The sequence below is a fragment of the Bactrocera tryoni genome, chromosome 4, assembly GCF_016617805.1.
Source record: "Bactrocera tryoni isolate S06 chromosome 4, CSIRO_BtryS06_freeze2, whole genome shotgun sequence".
Lineage (NCBI taxonomy): Eukaryota > Metazoa > Arthropoda > Insecta > Diptera > Tephritidae > Bactrocera > Bactrocera tryoni.
The window spans coordinates 77873247-77892955 of record NC_052502.1 but is presented as its reverse complement, the minus strand read 5'-3'; the positions used below and the strand labels follow the sequence as shown (position 1 = coordinate 77892955).

Sequence of the window (19709 nt, the reverse complement as noted above, 5' to 3'; positions counted from 1 at the left end):
GCAAAATGTTGGCTTTGGCTTTAGCGCGGTGGGACACTGGGCGCCGCGCATGGCGATTCGGAAGTGTTCTCAATTAGCGTCGAAGATTAAGTGAGATGAGCTATGAAGATGAGGTTGCCGTGGTTGTGGAGTACACCGAGAGGTTTAGAGTTGAAGAGACAACTAATTGAATACGATTTATGTTGGTGTTTCTAAGTAAAATATGCCGAACACAGCGGTTCCTGAAATTTAGTAGTAGTAGCTTGAAGTTTTTGGTTAGCAGGAGAGGGTTTGGAAAGAGCGCCGCAAAACTTGAAAATTTACTGAAAATGGTTCGAATTGATATGTATGCTATAACATATTCAGCCGCAATTTGTAGCATACTTTTACGCTGCAACTCCCGGTAGTGTAATAGCGCATTTTAAAAATACTCTCCCCAACACTAAATGTTAATGAACGTCGGAAAAGCTGCAACTGAAGTTTCAAATATTACACAGCTAAGCCATAAATTGCAATTTAAGCTGGCTTCCATTGTTTTTATTGCAAAAACACTGACGATAATATTGCAGCGCGACAAATATGCCAAACGAGCGTTTATTGATTTATTGATGTCGCATTACAACAGTGTCAGAAATGTGTATGCATAGGTTACATATGTAGATAAAGCATTTTTATGGAGACCTATAACATTCTCTGCGGTTCTACATTGCGTATGAGTAACATCAGCAGGATAAATGCCTTTGCAGGCTAAAATATACATACATATGTATGTATATGTATATGTGTATCAAATTTTATTTATATACATACATATATACGAATTGAATCGTTATTTCGCATAGCGTATTCTGATTTGAACTTTTTAAAATCCCGAAATTTCGGGATTGTCAAATTTTAACTGTCGGGATCCAGACTTTTCTATTGAAATTACAATATTTCTTTTAATGAGCATATGTATATGTATGTAAGTGAAAATGGTTTAGTCCCGGAATAATATTTTTTATTCAAACAATGTATAAAAATAAATTAGAAAATCTAATCAATAATCCCGGCATGATGTTTCAACACTTACAATTTGTTTACTTTATAAGTTAAATGAAATAAAATAAAAAAGAATAAATTTGGGATCCCGAACTGAAATTTTGTAGTCCCGAAAACGCGATTTGTACAAATTCGGAATTCCGAAATACTGAAGTTAGCTTAACTGTGTGTATGTTTGTGCACATTTCATGGCACGTAAGCAATATATAGTATATGTATTACCAATACAGACATGCAGACATATGTACATACATACATACATGCACAGATGCATGTCTATGCTAGTTAATATCGTATTCACATGAGACGAGCGCATTTTCCTAATAAATTTCAGCAACTGCAGCAATGCCACTGCAATCTGAAGCGCGCCGTTCATGTGGTCGGCTATATGAGGGCATGTGTGTGTATATGTGCGCGCTTGTGTGAGTTCAGTTTATTATGTATGTATGGACTGCTTATGTTTATAGCGTTCTCAGTATATTATTTTGCAAATTTAGATAACAAAATTAATTTTATTGTTTGCCATGCGAGACGATCAAACACATACACATTTGCGCACACGCATACACATACATATGTAAGTACAAAGAGTGGATATAAATCGCAAAAGCTGTCGCATAGCTGTGGTTATTATCTATAAATGCGTGTAGAGGCCTGCACCAGTTGCGTATATGTGTGTGTGTGCCCTTTCCGCCCGCCGCTGCCGCACACCATTGCGGTCGTTTGTCATGCACCAGCTGCTGCAATTGTGCAATATAGGCCTCGCTGCGCGCAACCAGCAGCCGACCACCCACTGTCCACAAATGTTGCCTAGTTTTAGGCGTTACATTGCAAGCGCCGTGATTTACATATATGCGTGCGGGTAATTGGAAACGCAGCTAAGAGGCTCAATAGCTGACAAACGCCCGCACACAACTGCCATTAGCCACATGCCACCTGCCGCCCGCTAACAACTGTCTCAGCTTACGACAGCAACAACAATCACTCAAAATCAGTTTAAAGTGTTGGCAGGCGGGCGCTTGATTCATCCGCCCCACCAGCCCAAGCATATCGGTAGTTCGTCCGTCCGAGCGTTTGCCTTGACATACTCATGCGTGGCTTGCTGTCATCGTTATTGTCAATGCGAGCAGCAAGGCGGCGAGTTCAGGTGGACGAAATTGATTTCGTAATCGAAGTGAATGCGTGCTCGATTCACGTGCACACACACATACACTATCAATCTGTAAGACGGTTGTAGGAAGGGCGCACCCGGTCATTGTTTGTGTATGCAGCACGCTTATCGCCAACAGCAGCCTCACACGCACACACACATGCAAGCGCCAGCTTTGCAGGCAATATCATTGCATTTCAATGGAGCGTATTTTATTGGTTGTTGTCGTTTGTCGTTGTCAGCGTGATGCTGTTTCAATTAGTGTGCTTGTTGTTATTGTTTTTGCTGTGGTTGGCGCGTACACCTTGCAGCGCATCGAAGTCGTGTCAAGGTTGTACATGCCCCGCATACACACACGCGCGCGCGTCAGTGGTGCATTTCGCCCCAAAATTGCAAATCACCGCTCCAACACTTCGTCAGTAACACACACACACACACACACGCAGGCGCACACATGCATACAAATACGCATATATTTGCATAAGAGCAATGCTGCAGAGCTTTGCATCTCCCCTTCGAGCTACTTATACACCGACTGACAGTCGCTTATTTACAGCATTTTGGCAATTAAGTTTCTTTCTGAGCCAAACTCATCAGCACCGATGGCTCATGTCATCATCAATAAGCGCTTCAATGCCACTTTCGTCGAAGTAAATTCATTGCAAGTTCACCTAATTGCTAATTAAATTTCTTGCTACTTGTTGTTGTTGTTTTGTGTGCCAAATTAACGGCAAACCGCAAAATATCCATTAACAACAACAGCAATGAATTACATTATAGTAAACCACATTAAATGCTGTCATGTGTGACCGCTCCGCAGTGGCAAAATCCATCTGAAACCGCTGAGAGCGATGCTTGGACACGAGATGGCCAACAACTACAGGGCCAAAGAGCTTTCAAGCAAATTCCGAGGTAAACTGCTAACAAACACTCATGCAGCGCGCTTCAGTCAAAATAAGTGTTCAAGTAGAAGTAATAGTAGACACAAGTGAACCGAACAGTAAATTTTTCAGTAGCCCAGCCTCATACCAGCTTCATCTTAAGTCTATAACTGTGTTCAAAACGGAGTTGTTGAGTTACGCGAAACTTAAGATTTAAGGGAAAAAAGGGTTTGAGAATTTTCGAACTACAGACGGTTTCAATATATGTAGAACTTTTACTTATCAAGCATTGATTAAAGTTATAGCAATTGGAACAGAGCATAAATTTATCACAGTGCCATCTACCTCTGCACTATTGATTTGTGCTTCAACTAAGCTTTTTAAAAATATCACCAAGAACTTTGACTATATCAGCACATTTTGTAAGGAAACTGAAAAATTATGTGTCACTAAAAAATCAAGTTTATACACTGCGATATAGTAAGCAAACCGAGAAAGAGCATACACCCTTACATAGCCCAAACAACACCCTGTATATTACTAAAAAAATATTTTTCACTCACCCTCTATTCATTTTCTTACAGGCTTATCCGAATCGTGATATCACTAATATTGTTGAATCTTCGCATTATCAGAAAATTGGCGGCTGGTGTCGTCAGGGCGCTTTGAATTCGGCAAAATGCAAAGGGGCACATCGTTGGATCAAACCATTCCGTTGCTTGGGTGAGTAGAATATGAAAAATAATATAGAAAGTAGAATATAAAAAATAGGGTACTTCAGGGAAATGAAAAAATGTATATAGAGTAGAGAGGATAAATTATATGGTATAGTTTGGCATATTAAAGATAAAACAAAAGCGGAAAACGAAGTATTTCAAAAAAAATGGTCCCTCAAATATTAGCTACGAAAAGTGAAAAGAACATTTCATTTACTCAATAAATTCAGCGCATACAATTTAATATAAAATGTAAGATAATCATAGAATATCGCAAAAATTATAAAACATAGAATATAGCCTCGATTAAATATGTAAATATATATATAGAACTTTGAATATCAAATGTTGGAAAATATGTAAAAATTAAATGTGATCGAATATAAAACATAGAATCTATAATAAGAAAAACAAGTATTTAAAAAGTCATTAATTTGGGAGACTCTACGAAAACTTTGAGGAATAAATAATATAACATGGCATAGAATTCATAGAATATCGCAAAGGCATAAAACATAGAATAGAAACTCGATTATATAAACATATATAGAGCTTGGAATATCAAATGTTGGAAAATATGAAAACAAAAACAACGATTAAAACACATAGAATACAGAACAAAAACCATTCTTTAAAAAGTCATTAATTTGTGAGACTCTGCTTAAAGAAATCAGCAGAAAACTTTGAGGAATAAATAATATAGCATAGCATAGAATTCAAAATACATAACATAGAAAAAGTTAAAGAAACTATAAAAACGAGAATATCGAATACAAAATAATAACGAATGAAGTAATGAATCTAAAAAGAATACGGGAAACGCACCATATATTAGATGGGAATTAAAAAAATACAAAACAAAATGTAAAAAACATAGAATTAAAAATTTTATAGTATAAAATAGTATAAAAAAAACATACAAAAAACATAGAACTAAAAATGTATGCTGTAATTGCTAGAAAACAGACTATATTTTCGATAAGGGAATTTAAAAACAAAACCTAAAAAACATAGAATCAAAATTGCTTATGCATGAAAAACATACTATATATTCGATAAGAGAATTCAAAAACAATATTGAACAAAACGAAAAAAAATAGAAAAACATAGAACTAAAAATGTATGATGTAATTGCTAAAGTATGTTTTTCTTCCATATTATACGAACCACCTAACTAATATCTCTCGCCCTCTCCCGTTTCTCTCTCTTTCTGTCTCCCTCTATTTTTAACTTTTTCAACCTCCTATTCGTTTTTTTTTTTCTCTATTTTAAACCATACACCGGCATATTTCTGCTTGCTACATTATGCACTTGCTTTCAGAAGGACCATTCCAATCGGATGCGCTACTCGTGCCCGAAGGTTGCCTCTTCGATCACATCCACAATGCCTCGCGTTGCTGGCCATTCGTTAGATGGAACCAGACTGGTGCCGCCGCTTGCCAGGAGCGCGGCATGCAAATGCGCAGCTTCGCCATGTTGCTGCCCTGTGGTATTTCATTGTTCTCGGGTGTGGAATTCGTTTGCTGTCCGAAACATTTCAAAAGTGAGTATGCAAAGAAGTAAGCAGGGTTCTAGGTAATTGCGGATGAATGAAAGTGTGTGGGACGGGTTGTTGGTGGAAGTCAAGTGCAAGCGTGTAGGAGCGTACTTGTGTGGTTGAGTGTTTGTATATGAAACAGTTCTGGTAGCAAAGCGTTACTTTCGCATATACAATGGCATACAGATATACCAGTAACAGTACCGTTAGAGCGTATATAGGTCGCCAAAGCGGCTAGCGCATAGATAAATAGCAAAGAGTAAACGAAAACAACGAAAATCAATCAACGCAGTAATGCTGAAGCGTTAGCAAAAACAAAAACAACAACAAAAAGTGTAAAACAACAACCACATACTTTACTACGCTCAAATGGTTTTTGCCAAAACTCACTGCATTGCTTGTTTGGCGAAATGAATTTTCAGCGCTGCTTGGCTGTCGCTTAGTTGCCACATGTTCAAATCCCCAATCGACATGTGCGCTGGCAAAGCGTATGCTCTGCAGCATAATTGAATTTTAATGGCAATCGTCGCCACCTGCCGCGCTGAGCTTTGACACACACGCTAACAAAATCTGCGCTAAATGCAACACTGCGTTTTTTATTTTGTATTTTTTGCCTTTTTTTATTTTATATTTTTTATTAACATTTGTGGTTTTGTGAACATCAAACGATACAGTTTTATTGACGCTTACGGTAGGTCAATAACTTTCATTGTCAAAACTTTCAAAATTAATTTTCTATTATTTTATAGATATTTTTCTTAAACCCACACTTATTTTTTTGTGTCATCGATTACTATTAAAGTTATTTTTATCAATGTTACTCCGGCTTGTCGCTTTCATCACTTATTCATTTGTTAGTTTTTCTCCACCGTTCAGTTAGGAAACCTTCTTGGCTTCCCCTGGGAATATTGTTAGTTCACTTCTCAATCTTCAAATTGCCAAAGCGGTTTTAATGCAGTGTTGCCACACTTCTTCCAATTAGCAGCAATTACTTCTTTTGTCTTATTGAAAATACTGCCCTTTCTGCTAAAAATTCCCATCACCCCGGTATGCTTTTATCTGTGCCTTTCAAGGCTACGTGAAAACTAAAACTTTGCTCTTAACTAACTGCGAATCTCAACACTGCTCTCAAATGTAAAGTGAGGCCACAAATTTCATAGTACACACAACTTATCCATAATATCACAAAGTGGATTCGCTCCCCTGCCTTCTTTGTTACCTCACTTCATACTTGAAATTCTACCAACAATTCGTGTAATAAAAAATCCATAATTCTATAATTCACACTTGATCTTCGAGAGTCTACACTTTCCCTGAGCAGTTTGCCACCTGCGCTACACTCTTCGTAGTTGATCTTTTAAGCTTCAAAAATTTTACTAAAACACCTTTTTTCTTTCAAACTCCTTCGCCTACGCAACAGCCGATGAGATTCGCGTGAAGAAGACCGACCTACCCGTTATCGCCCCAGCTGAGATTACCAACAGCAATGTGGATGTGACTAACGATGATGACAATGACTCTAACTACTCCAAGGATGTTGGCGCCGATGATGATCTCGACGATGAAGATGATTTGATGGGCGATGATGAAGAGGACGAAATGGTCGCTGACGAGGCAGCTGCTGGTGAGGCGAATAGCTCCAATGTTGACGATTTGAATGGCGAATATGATTCCGGCGAGGACTTAGACAATTATGAGGAGGATGGTGGCGGTGCAGCTGAAGAGCAGTCGGACAGCTGGGATTTGCAGAATGGTAGCTCAAGCGGCGCGAAACCAGCGGCGGTGAAGTCCAACGCAGATGAGGCGGGTGGTGCAAAGGGCAAATTGAGTGTTGAGTCGGTGGTTAAGGGCGCAGCTGGCATGATGGCTGACACGCCAGCCGCATCCTCAGCACAACAACAGCAGCAGCAGCAGCAATTCCCCACAGCGCCATCCACCAGCCAGCCCACCGTCGATCCATACTTCACCCACTTCGATCCGCACTACGAGCATCAGAGCTACAAAGTAAGTCAAAAAGTAAGTGTACTCCATTCAATGTGCATTTTATCAACACAAAACCGAACATATTCTAAAACAAGGAAGCCCAACAGCGCCTCGAGGAATCTCATCGCGAGAAGGTCACACGTGTCATGAAGGACTGGTCCGATTTAGAGGAGAAGTACCAGGATATGCGCATGGCCGATCCCAAGCAAGCACAGACATTCAAGCAACGTATGACAGCACGCTTCCAGGTGAGTGGGAATGCTCCAAACTGGTATTCAATTATGCAGTATATGTATATGTATGTGTGTGGGTGTATGCATGCAGGAACACACCATCTATTTAGATCGATATGTAGCTGTAGTGGGCACAGCTTCGCATGTGAAAGTACGAGCACTCTTTCTCTTCCCGCACTTTTTTTAAAAGCTCATTCTTTACTTTTTTGTTATTATAACGCATGGCACAGAACAGTCAAACGCTTAGTGAGAGCATCTCAAACTTATGTTAGCCACGAAAAAAAAGCTCGCTCCGAAGTGTTTTCGTGAAAGCTTTTTCTAAAAGCGATGTAAGAAAGCTTTCAAAAAAGAGATTACAAACTATTCTTAGTATTTTTTTATATTTTTAGAAAGCGTTTCTTAAGATATACACACATATACATATATTTTTTCTGTACTTCAGTTCATAAAAAGTTTTATTAGAAAGCTTAAGGCGCTAAGCTTTCACAATTCAAGCTTGAAATGCTCTCACTGACCCCGCCTCATTTCTCATAGTTCATTTACTACATTTTTATTTTGAATGTCATCAATAATTTTATTTTGCCCTTTCCTTTCGCTTGTATTCGTTTTTGCACCTACTCATTCTTAATTCATTTTCGCACATTCTGCACTTAAGTTTGCCTATTTATTATAAGCCAAATGGGAGCGAAAGAGACATCAGATTGGAAGCTTTTGTAGCAGTCATTAATATATAAAATAAGTGATACAAAATTTACTACCCCCAAAAAAGTTTGGCTTTTTTCCCCCTAAATGTAGCCTGGCTTGAGTTATAGAACTAATTAGCTGAGCATGATTTAGTTATTCAAAAACTCAAACGAGTGTATACGCGAAAGCTCTAAGCAGAGTTAAAAGCTGAGTGAACAAAAAGCTAATTTAATATTTCATAATGAGCTTTTAGTGAAAGCTTACTGGACACATGAAAGCTCACTGAATAGCAGCATCATATTAAAAATTAGAGTCCGTTGTTTTACAAATTCATACATTTGTGATGACCTTAAGCATATGGCGACTCTCAATTTTCTATTTGAAAGCTGTGACCTTTGAACGAAATTTTACTAAACATACCCAGAAAGTCGAAATGCGAAAGGGCTTATCGGAGTTGAATAAAATGCATTAGCGGAATCAGAAATTTACATAAAGCTCTCAGCAGCAGCTTATCATTTTTACATAAGCTCATAAAAACTTTTCCAGAAGTATTTAGTTCAATTGTTTATAATTGGTGATGTAAAAAAGCTTTCATACTTTTCGAGTGAACATTCTAGAAATAGAGCTTTCATAAAATTTATATATATCATTTATACGAAAGCTCATTACAGCTTTTGCTCGGAAGAGGCGTTTTGTTTTCTCTAAATCACATATAACGGCTTTTAGAAAGCTGAGTTCGGAAAAGTTATGTTTTATATAATTATAACGAACAAGCTTCTATTGTGAACGGAAGATTCCAATGTAATACATATATATATGTACTATATATCATCTAAGTGAAAAGTTTGAGCTTTTCAAAAACACACTATCCTTGTAGAGCCATAGAAGTCGAATACTACACTGATAGTAAAAGCGTCTCCTACGTCGCTTTGTCATAACTTCAGATGCTTGGAAACCAACCTAGTTTGAAGTTTACTTACCGTATTCATTCATCAGAACTCACTATGCCAACACCACCACCGTAAAATCATTACAAACATTTTCCTTTTTTGTTTTGATTTAATTCAAGAACTCAAAACTTTCCCAACCACTGCAAAATTCGAAAATCAACCAATCAATCCCTACAACAAAATTGCAATTCGTTCATTCTTCTCTCTGATTGATTCTTTCTCTCTTGATGTGCTATACGTCTTTATATGGGAATGTAATTTTAGACTTCTGTTCAGGCACTCGAGGAGGAAGGCAACGCCGAGAAGCATCAGTTGGCTGCCATGCATCAGCAACGCGTATTGGCCCATATCAATCAGCGCAAACGTGAAGCGATGACTTGCTACACTCAAGCGCTCACCGAACAGCCACCAAATGTGAGTTATCCACCAACACGTGGCTGATCCGCAAGCCTAGAGTGGAATCACACAATTTTGAGCTGCTCATACTCTCTGCTTTCTTCAAACTACTCTTTTGTTTACAGGCTCATCATGTCGAAAAGTGTCTGCAGAAGCTCTTACGCGCCTTGCACAAGGATCGCGCTCATGCATTAGCCCACTATCGTCATCTCTTGAACTCCGGCGGTCCAGGAGGTTTGGAAGCTGCCGCCTCGGAGCGACCACGCACATTGGAACGTCTCATCGATATCGATCGCGCCGTCAACCAATCCATGACCATGTTGAAACGTTACCCTGAATTGTCTGCTAAGATTTCCCAATTGATGAACGACTACATTTTGGCACTCCGCAGCAAGGACGATATACCCGGCTCATCGTTGGGCATGAGCGAAGAAGCGGAGGCCGCCATTTTGGACAAATACCGCGTTGAGATCGAGCGTAAGGTAGCGGAGAAGGAACGTCTACGTTTGGCCGAGAAGCAGCGCAAGGAACAACGTGCCGCTGAACGTGAGAAATTGCGTGAAGAGAAGCTGCGCTTGGAGGCCAAGAAAGTTGATGAGCTGCTGAAGTCGCAAGCCGAGCAGGATGGCGGCGCCAGTGGTGCTGGCTCCTCTATTTCAGGCTCCTCCTCCGCTGCAGCACTAGGTGACTCCAAGGTGAGCAGCAAAGAAATGGGCCAGCTTACAGATCCCACTAAATTGGCGCAAAGCGATAAGGACAGCACTGGCGGTGAGGAGTACGCCGATGTCACTGTCAGGTGAGTACCAGGCATGAGTTTAAAGGCTAACAGTAATTTCAATTTCCACTCCCACTTGCAGCACCAAAACCCAAACCGTCCTGCCCACAGTCGACGATGATGCCGTACAGCGAGCCGTGGAGGATGTAGCCGCCGCTGTCGCTCACCAAGAGGCTGAGCCACAGGTGCAACATTTTATGTCGCACGATTTGGGTCATCGCGAATCGGTAAAATGTCTTTTGTTAACGAAATGTGTTTAGTTTTCATACGAATTCTTTGCAGAGCTTTTCGCTGCGCCGCGAATTCGCACATACGCACGCGAACAAAGAGGGACGCAATGTCTACTTTACTTTGTCCTTCGCCGGCGTTGCATTGCTAGCGGCCATCTTTGTAGGTGTCGCAGTGGCCAAGTGGAGAACATCTCGTTCGCCACATTCGCAAGGCTTCATTGAAGTTGATCAGGTGAGTTGAGTATAAGTTTAGTGTAGAAGCTATAAACTGACGACAGAAAGTTTTGGAGAAAAGTGGCAACGTTGCAAACTCTGTTATTACTGGAAGCACACTGCCGTCTCATTATTTTATCAAAGTGGTTGTATAAGGGTGTTGTTCTTTACAACGCACATCTACGACCTTCAATTATGCTTCAAGGAATCTTTCCTAGTTTATGTAGTTCATTTCAATAATATGATATTCAATTGACATTTTTAAGCGCTGAACAGATCCTATAAATATATATACGTCAGCGTAACTAGTCCATTTAGCAATGTCCGTCTGTCTGTCCGTCCATCTGTCTGTATATACGCGAACTAGTCCTCAGTTTCAGAAATGTCGATCTGAAATTTCTTGAAGAAATTTGGCTACAGTGCAACCTCCGAAATTGACAAGAAATCTTCATGAAATGCGGGACGAATTATAGACTAAGGAAAATATGCAATCTCTGAATAAATTTCTCAGATTGAGTTACTATAGCATATAGATGAAGTTCTTGTATCCAATCTTTTGTGTTGGTGAAGGATATTATGGCAACCAAAATTAACGTTTTTGGCTGTTTTTGAATCTTTTCATCTCATGCAGCGAATTTACTCACATTCTTTCACATTTCTAGAACGCCACCACACATCATCCCGTTGTACCGGAGGAGAAAATCGTGGCGAACATGCAAATCAACGGTTATGAAAATCCAACATACAAATATTTCGAGGTGAAGGAGTAAAAGGAGCAACCAAAAACATATAAACTTAATAAAAAATAATAATAAATTTGCAAATATTGTAAACGCACTCAACAACTCAGTAAACCCACTAAAGGAAGCGTAAGCCCCGCCCCTACCCCTAAACAAATAAGAATAAATAAACTCCCACTATAAAAAGCCTGCTTTATCATCATTACCCACTTATACATACAACTAATAATAATACAACAAATAAGTCATACTGAAAAAAAAACCAAAAAACAACAACCACAAACCCAAGAAATATGCAAACAACCAAATTTTCCAAAAAAGAAAAGAAAAAAATTGGAAATAATTTTAAGAAGTTAAAATAAAAACAAAACGGAGCGCAGTTCCAACATTACATACATAAAACTGTGTGTAGAAAGAGTAGAGAAAGAGAGTGAAAGGGTAACAAAGGTAAAAGAAATAATAACTGTAATAAATGCAAATAGTAAAAACGAACAAATAGCGGAGCAGAAGCAAACCATTAGAAGCAGAAGTAAAAGCGCAAAAAAATTAGATGAACTTTTGAAATGTGAAGAGGATATAAAAGAAAGAGATTTCGAAAATAAAAAGTGAGCTCAAAAACAAAGATTTTAGCTCGATAAATGTACTCAAACTCACAACAAACACATATAGCAATTTTCATACACTCACCACTCACTAAGAAACTCACCACCACCACCAAAAATATGCCAACACACTCACTCGAACTCCACACTCAACCGATGGAAGAAATAACTCAAAATAATTCAGCATTCTTTCATACTCTACATTACAAAAACAAAAAGTATGTTGTTCTTGTTTAGAAAGTATTAATTAAAACCCAAAAATTATGTGTAATAATAAAGAGTAACAAAAACTTAAAGTAAAATGTATTAAAATTTAAGTAAATAAAAGGTCAAAAGGAAAAAGCAAATTATTTTTAAGCAAAAAGTGGAATTCGAAATTTTGCAAATGAAGAAAACGTGAGCAAATTTTATTTAACTTGAACAAAAATCATTTGTTACGCAAAGAAAGTTCGAAATAACAGTAAAGTGGTAAAGAGCGACAGTGAGTATGCGTTGCTGGACACAAAGGTGGGTGAAAATATCCTAAGAGCTGAGCTTAAAGCTTTCTAGTAGTTGGGACGAACGGGGGAAGTGTAAAATTGCATAAGTTTGGGAGTAATTAAAGAAAGTGAGAGAGGGAGAGATAGGAGGTAAAGAACGTAAAACTTATAAGGAATTCTGAGATCGGAATTACTATGAGCGACAGTTGTATACAACTGCTGAAAGAATGGGGGAGAGAGAGTCAATGCCAGATTAACCAATCAAAAGAAATGTACAAAAACTACTGAATGAGCGGCGAGAATTGAGTGCTTGAAATAAAAGACACGAACTAAACGAGATAAGAAGCCAAGAACTTAAAACCGCATTTAACGGGAAGATGAAGAAAAACTTGCAAAATGTAGACAATAAGAGCTATTGGAGACAAAGAATTAGTTAGCGAAAACCCAAAAATCTCTACAGTAAAAGAAATAATTTCTAATTGAAAAGGTTTTTGATTACCACGAACATCTTGAAATGAAATCTAATGATTAACACAACAACTTGCATAGTCACATAGAAAGCTTTAAGCGCTTTTTTGTTAACTGGGAAACAAATTTATTTGAAAATTAATAAGCAACTAATAACAACTTAAGTTTGCATTTCAAATAAATATGAAAGCTCAGCAATTAGCTGTTAAAAGCTCTTAGAACAATATCATAACTCACCAATTGGTTGCTAAAAAGCTCATATAGGAACATCGTTACGAGCTCTCGGAACCATATTGAGAAAAATTCAGCATGAAAGCTCACAGCAATCATAAGCTTCCATTGATAATGTTGCTACAACGCTTAAAGCTTTTCACAGTTAATAAACAAATTGCTCTCTCACGCCGTAATAATGGATATTTTCACACACATACACGGGAAAAGAAAGTTTGAGCAAAAGAAATGAGTTTTGGCGAATAAAATTTAGAGAATTAAGTGTTTTTTTTTTGTGAAATGGAAAGGAAATTTGAAAAAGCTCTCCACACCTATAAATACATATATAAAGCAACTTTCACTCACTCTACTTCTAACAAATAAATACAACAAAAATAACAATCGCCTGCTTTTCACTAATCCCTTAAGACGCTGTAAGAATGAATATGATTAAACAAGTGTTTAGCATTAGCTGGTTAAGAATTCTCTATATATCTATATATACACAAATATATGTATATATAAATGGAACGCAAAAGCTGAAGGTAATGCAATGAAGCGCATAAAACATGAGTACATAAGTATACATACATAAACTAAATAAAACGCCTGCTGCTATTCTTATACTCAAGACATAGAAACACATAGAAAAACTTAGAATACATGAAAAAACTACACAAGCATACAAACACAGAAGCTTGTTAAGTGAGAGCGGTTTGTATGAACTAAATAAAAAACAACCTTTGAAATATTCGGAGCAAATGAGTGGTAAAAGAGAGTTGACAATTACTTAAAAAAGGCAATTAATTAAAAAAGTTTTCAAGCTTTCAGTGCAAGCTCTCAATATTAGCAAACTCAAATGTTCGTAGCATTGCCATATCATAAAGTTGATAAATATTTAAGAAAAGACAATTAACTAAAAGAGCTTTCAAGCTGTCAGAGCAAGCACTCAATATTGAGAGATTAAAATGCTCGGAACAAGTACCATTAAATTAGAGTCCACAACTGCCTAAAAAGGAACAGTTAATAAAAAAGTTTCAAGCTTTCACTGCATTACGCAATAATAAGTGATAAAAGTTTGGAACAACTCCGCGAGCTTTCGATTTTGTACAAAAAAAATGTATTTATGCTACAAGAGTGGAAGTTTTCTAAGCTTAGATTGAATATTGCATAAAAGAAATTGTTATTAAAAGAACCGCTCAAACTTTTTTACAAAAAGAAGAATTTCTGCAAGCGAAAACTTGTTAGTACAGAGCTTTTTAAGCCCCCTTCTCCAAACTCGCTGTTAAAAAACGAAATTTTCGAAAGCTGCATACGCTTTTACTTCATTGAAAGTGCCAAAGCTTGTTAGTAAAGAGCTTTCGAAGCGCACTTCTTCAAACTCGCTGTTATAAAGCGCAAAACCATTTTCGCTGAGATCAAATGTTTATTACCAAAAAGCTCTAGCTGTAGCAAACAAGCGTTTTTAGTTTCTATTAATGGCTCCACCCACTGATAAACTCGAATGGCGTCAGTTAGCTTTGTTACAGCACGTAGAAAACCACTTATCACGCGTTGCCTGCCATTATTAGCTGATTACAGTGGTCACGCCCCGGTGAGGTGTCCACAAATCAACGTTTAGAGTGATAAGGCAATACAAAGAGACGCCGTAACTTGAGAAGACAAAAATACATGCATTTCCTATACGACAAGAAAGCATTCATATCAATTTTCATATTTCTATTATATTATTAAATAATTGTTTTTAGCATTTAGTATATTTAATTTAGTGTTTTAATTATATAATTTAATGACTTTAACTTGAGAAAGACAGTTTTGAAGATTTGTGCAAATTTAATCAGACACTAAATCAACACTCGAAACTAAGGAAGCGCATAAGTAAATGAGATAAAGTCAGCCGAGCCATTATAGGAAAAACAAAAACTTAAAAATAGTTTAATTAAGTGCTTCAGTTTCTCTCTGATACATTTACATACTACATGTGTCTACATTATAAGGACTTGAGGACCATACACTTGTTTACAGATATGTTAACTGTTTACTTATTACTTAATTGATGCAAAGCATTTTTGCGTTGTACTTTATAGATAATTTAAATTTTAATGATGAAATTGATTAGATTTCGAAAAATGAGGCCCAAACAAGAACATAAAACGGTTGAGAATTGTAAACAATAGGAAACGTAACTGTTTATGCAGCCGCACTGCTTGCCAGTGCTCTCTTTCACTCGCTCACGCGCTGTGCGTAGCAGTTTAGGTGCGTTTGCTGGTCACCCAGCGGGTTCGCAGCATATTTCACTCACTTTAACAACAACCAATGCGCCGTTATTGCCTGCAGTTCTCAACCGCCTTATGTGGTTCACAAAAATGCAAAAATACGCCACTAACAAGCAGTCAGCAATACACACACACACACACACACAAACGGTATACAAAATAGCGAAGAACAACAACTCTACAACAAATACCCTATGCATAAATATTGCTAAAAAATTATTTATAAATAAAACGAAACTATAACTGCGAAACAACTACAAATCCTTAACAAACGCGTAAATTCAATGCGACTCTAAGCGTTTAAGTAAAGAAATGCTAAGCAAACCAAAAACCTAGTCAAAGCTTAAATATTTTTCTGTTCATTTATTATAAAGCAAATCATAACACATACACGCATACATACATATATACATATATATTTAAAATATATAGTATACAACAACATATATGAAAAGTAAAAAGCAAAAACCAAACAATAATAATAACAACAACCGCAACAATTGATATTTACACTGACAATTAGCGAAGAAAGAGAACAAAAGCGTAGAAATAAATTAAAAAAATTTATAAAGCAAACATAAAAATGCCTACAAACAGCTGATGAAATGAAGAAATTGTAAGCAAAAACCCCGTCCTGCGTGAATTAAACATAAAAAATAAAAATACACTTAAAAAAATGCAAATAAAATTTAAAAAAAATTAAAGCAAATAAAAGTGAAAGACACAAATCAAACAAATACAAAAAAGAAAAAAAATTAAAAGAAAAATAAAATTAAAAATAAAAAGAAAATATCAGCAAGTAATTTAAAGTAAACAATTTAAGTTGCGAAAAATACAGTGTATAAGCTGTATTAAAAATTAAAAAAAATATATATAAAAAAAATAAGTATAAAAGCTTGCAACTGTTTATCGACGTCGCTCGCCCTAACCCCAAAAAACCAACACCGTTTATTTGTCATACATGCTTCAAATACAAAAAGTTATATTATTTAAAAAAAAATTTTTAATTAAAAAAGCAAAAAACAATTAATTAATACTTATTACGTGACTCCTTTTTCACTTTTTCGTTGTTTGCGCAACAAAAAAATTCACACTGCAACAAATACATTTATTAAATACTTAATTATTATATATTATTGCATAGAAAGTCAACAACAACAAACAAAAATTATATATATAAATTAAATTTAAAGTAACATTAAAACAAATAAAATATTATATATATACATATATATGTGAATGTACTCAATGACAATTGTAATTGCAACAATAATTGTACGCTAATATATTATATTTAAAAAAACAACAACAACCACATGAACAGTAACACTACAAAAAACGAGTCCACAACCAACAATAGCTAATGCATGCCCAGCACCCCGAGCAGTAAGCATAAACAAAACTACAGGAACAAAACAGGAAACGCCACAAAAACAACATTTAATTTACATTACAAACAGTTGGCAACCTTTTTTGCCAAAAAACAAAGCGAAAACCCATATAAGCCAACACATGCCACATTGCAACAACAACAAGCAGCTAATAGCGACAAGAAAATGTCTCTAAATGTTATGAAATGCGACAAAATTTGCAAATACACTGAGAGAAATTATACACATTTCTGTGTACAAGTCCATATTTTTGAAATTTTCTAACGTAAGCCAACCGACAACCACTTCCACACCACACGCCCACTTGCAAGCGAGTCGAGCAATCAACAGAATTGCCCACTGTGCTCGCGCATGTACTTGTATGTAGTATTTGTGTTTGTAATGCAGCAAGTAATTGTAATTGTAATGGTAATTGTAAAATGTTTCAGCGCAAAATGCAAAGCTCTAAAGTAATTAAAAGTAAACTGCAAGCGATTATATAACTAATGTAAGTTGTTGTTGCGCGCTAAATAAAAAACAAAGGAAACCAAGAAAGCCAAGAAAGCCAAGAAAACAAACTGGAAATGTCGCGCGTACACTTAAAGAAATATTAGCAAAACAATGGTTTATTAAGTATTTAAAAGCAAAAGCAAAACACAAAAGTCTTTAAGTCTTTAAGTGGTAAAACTGTAAGTGGAAAGATTGTATGCAAAATGGTAATTTTAATTCAGTGTAAACAATAATACTAGAAAAAATAGTAAAAAAACAACAAAATGAATACTTAAACACCCACACAGACACACACTCACTCACACATATATGTATACACACAGTGTAAAGCAACGGGCGCACAATGGTGCCGCGGGGAGAGAAAACAACAAAAAGCAAAAGCAAAAAAAAAAACCAAAAACAAACAAACAACAAAACAAAAACAAAGTAACATACAACAATTTTTTTCTTTCGAATTTTTTGTGTTCTTTTTTCGAAATATTTTGCATAAATAATAAAATAAAAAACAAAAAACAAATGGAGAATTCTTTTCATTTCCCCAAAACTGCTTTTTAAGGTGAGTGAGTACACAAACTACCGGCTATGAAGAGGTTGTATCCACTTGTAAATTTCGAAAAATTTAAAAGTCGAAAAAGTCTTTTCGTACTTTTAATCTAACTTCAACTTATTTTTTTTTCATATTTATAATAAACTTTAATGAACCAAATATGTACCATTTTGGTCGACCACTGTTTGCCATTTTTCCGCTAGTGACATTATGCGATCAGTGTAAAATTTTTCTGGTTTCTCGGCGAAAAACTGCGACAAGTAATTTGCACAAGCTTCTCTTGAAGCCAACTTTACTCCATTAAGGGAGTTCTGCATTGACCGAAACAAATGGTAGTCCGATGGCGCAAGGTCATGGCTATATGGTGCATACATTAAAACTTCCCAGCCAAGCTCTCCCAGTTTTTAACGAGTCATCAAAGATGTGTGTGGTCTAGCATTGTTCTGTTGGAAGACGAAGCCCTTTCTGTTATTCAGATCTGGCCGTTTTTTTCGATTACTGGCTTCAAATTGTTGTTGACAGTAAAATGTAAAATCAATCATTTGACCAGGCTGGAGCAGCTTATAGTGCATGATTCCTTTCCAATCCCACCAAACACTCATCAATCCTGGCTTTGTGACCATTTGTTGAGCTTCACCACGCTAAGACAATGATTTTTTCGCACATTATTGTCGTATTGGATCCACTTTTTGTCTCCTGTTACCATTCGCGTCAGAAATGGTTCGATTTCTTTTCGTTACAGTCAAGAATCCCAGATGTTAATTCGGTCCAATAAATTTTTCACAGACAATTCATGTGGTACCTAAACATCGAGCTTCTTTTTGTAGTCAGCCTTTTTTAAATGGTTCAAAACCGTTTGATGATGAATGTTAAGTTCCTTAGCGATGTCAAAGCTGCTTATGTGACGGTCCTCGTCAATCTTTTCCATAATTTCATCGACTTCTTCAGCGATGGATCCACCAGGGCGAGGTACATCTTCCACATCGAAATCTCTAGTGCTACACGAAGTGATACAGCATCGTCTCCGTAAACTTAACAAATTTCATTGGTGGCTTGCGGGACATTCTTCCCTATTTTATACAAAAATTTCAAAATATAGGGAATTTCTTCATTATTTTCACTCATTTTTAACAGCTGTAACTTTTTTCCAACTTCCCCGACTTTTTTTTTGCGGTTGAATAAAACTTAAAATCTCACCTTACCAAGTGGATGATTGGTAGCACGGGAGATATACGACTGCAATGACATCTATTGGCAAAATACGAAAAGACTTTTTCGACTACCCAATATTTTGGATTTTTAAGTCTCCTCTTCAAGATCAACTACGGAAACAAGGTAGTATTTTGGCCCTACGAAACTCTAGTCAAGCCAATATTATTCTATGGTATATTCATCTAGTAGAAGCCGCTCAAAAATGCTACATTTCCTAAACCTTAGCTTTAGGCTACCGGACTACTGTAGTGTTTTTTAGGCAGAAGTGGCGTTGGTCGACGACCAGCTCCTCTTGAACTGCACGCAAAGCTCATTTTGCAGCATTCGAAGTAGTTATTAATTGACATTGATCAATAGACATTCATGTTGTGAACCAGTCGGACACATATTATCAAAGTTGTAGGGAAAAATTCAGCTACTTTCTCTTCCATTCCACCTTCGACGAACCAGAACACATAGCAGCCGCCTCGACAAATTCACGTTCAGCTCAAAGCGCTTCGTAGATTTATGAGGGCCTTTATGATCAA

At 36.8% G+C, this 19709-nt stretch overlaps 1 protein-coding gene and 1 long non-coding RNA gene across 9 annotated transcripts in view; one reads left to right on the top strand and one right to left on the bottom strand.

Annotated features, from left to right (window-relative positions):
• LOC120774185 (amyloid-beta-like protein) overlaps positions 1-11811 on the top strand; it is a 140083-nt gene extending 128272 nt beyond the window's left edge. For 2 of the 7 annotated variants that reach the window (XM_040103613.1, XM_040103606.1), the window contains 9 exons: positions 3636-3774; positions 5089-5310; positions 6725-7320; positions 7383-7535; positions 9419-9568; positions 9676-10346; positions 10408-10552; positions 10608-10787; positions 11431-11811. In XM_040103613.1, the coding sequence (XP_039959547.1) occupies positions 3636-3774; positions 5089-5310; positions 6725-7320; positions 7383-7535; positions 9419-9568; positions 9676-10346; positions 10408-10552; positions 10608-10787; positions 11431-11538 (2364 nt within the window). In that variant the 3' untranslated portion in view covers positions 11539-11811. The remainder of the gene's footprint in view (positions 1-3635; positions 3775-5088; positions 5311-6724; positions 7321-7382; positions 7536-9418; positions 9569-9675; positions 10347-10407; positions 10553-10607; positions 10788-11430) is intronic. The other 5 variants (XM_040103611.1, XM_040103607.1, XM_040103610.1 and 2 more) reach the window with 5 other exon arrangements.
• LOC120774188 overlaps positions 1-19709 on the bottom strand; it is a 102509-nt gene that overhangs the window by 13714 nt on the left and 69086 nt on the right. For both annotated transcript variants that reach the window (XR_005705225.1, XR_005705226.1), the window contains one exon: positions 3615-3769. This is a non-coding gene — a long non-coding RNA (uncharacterized LOC120774188). The remainder of the gene's footprint in view (positions 1-3614; positions 3770-19709) is intronic.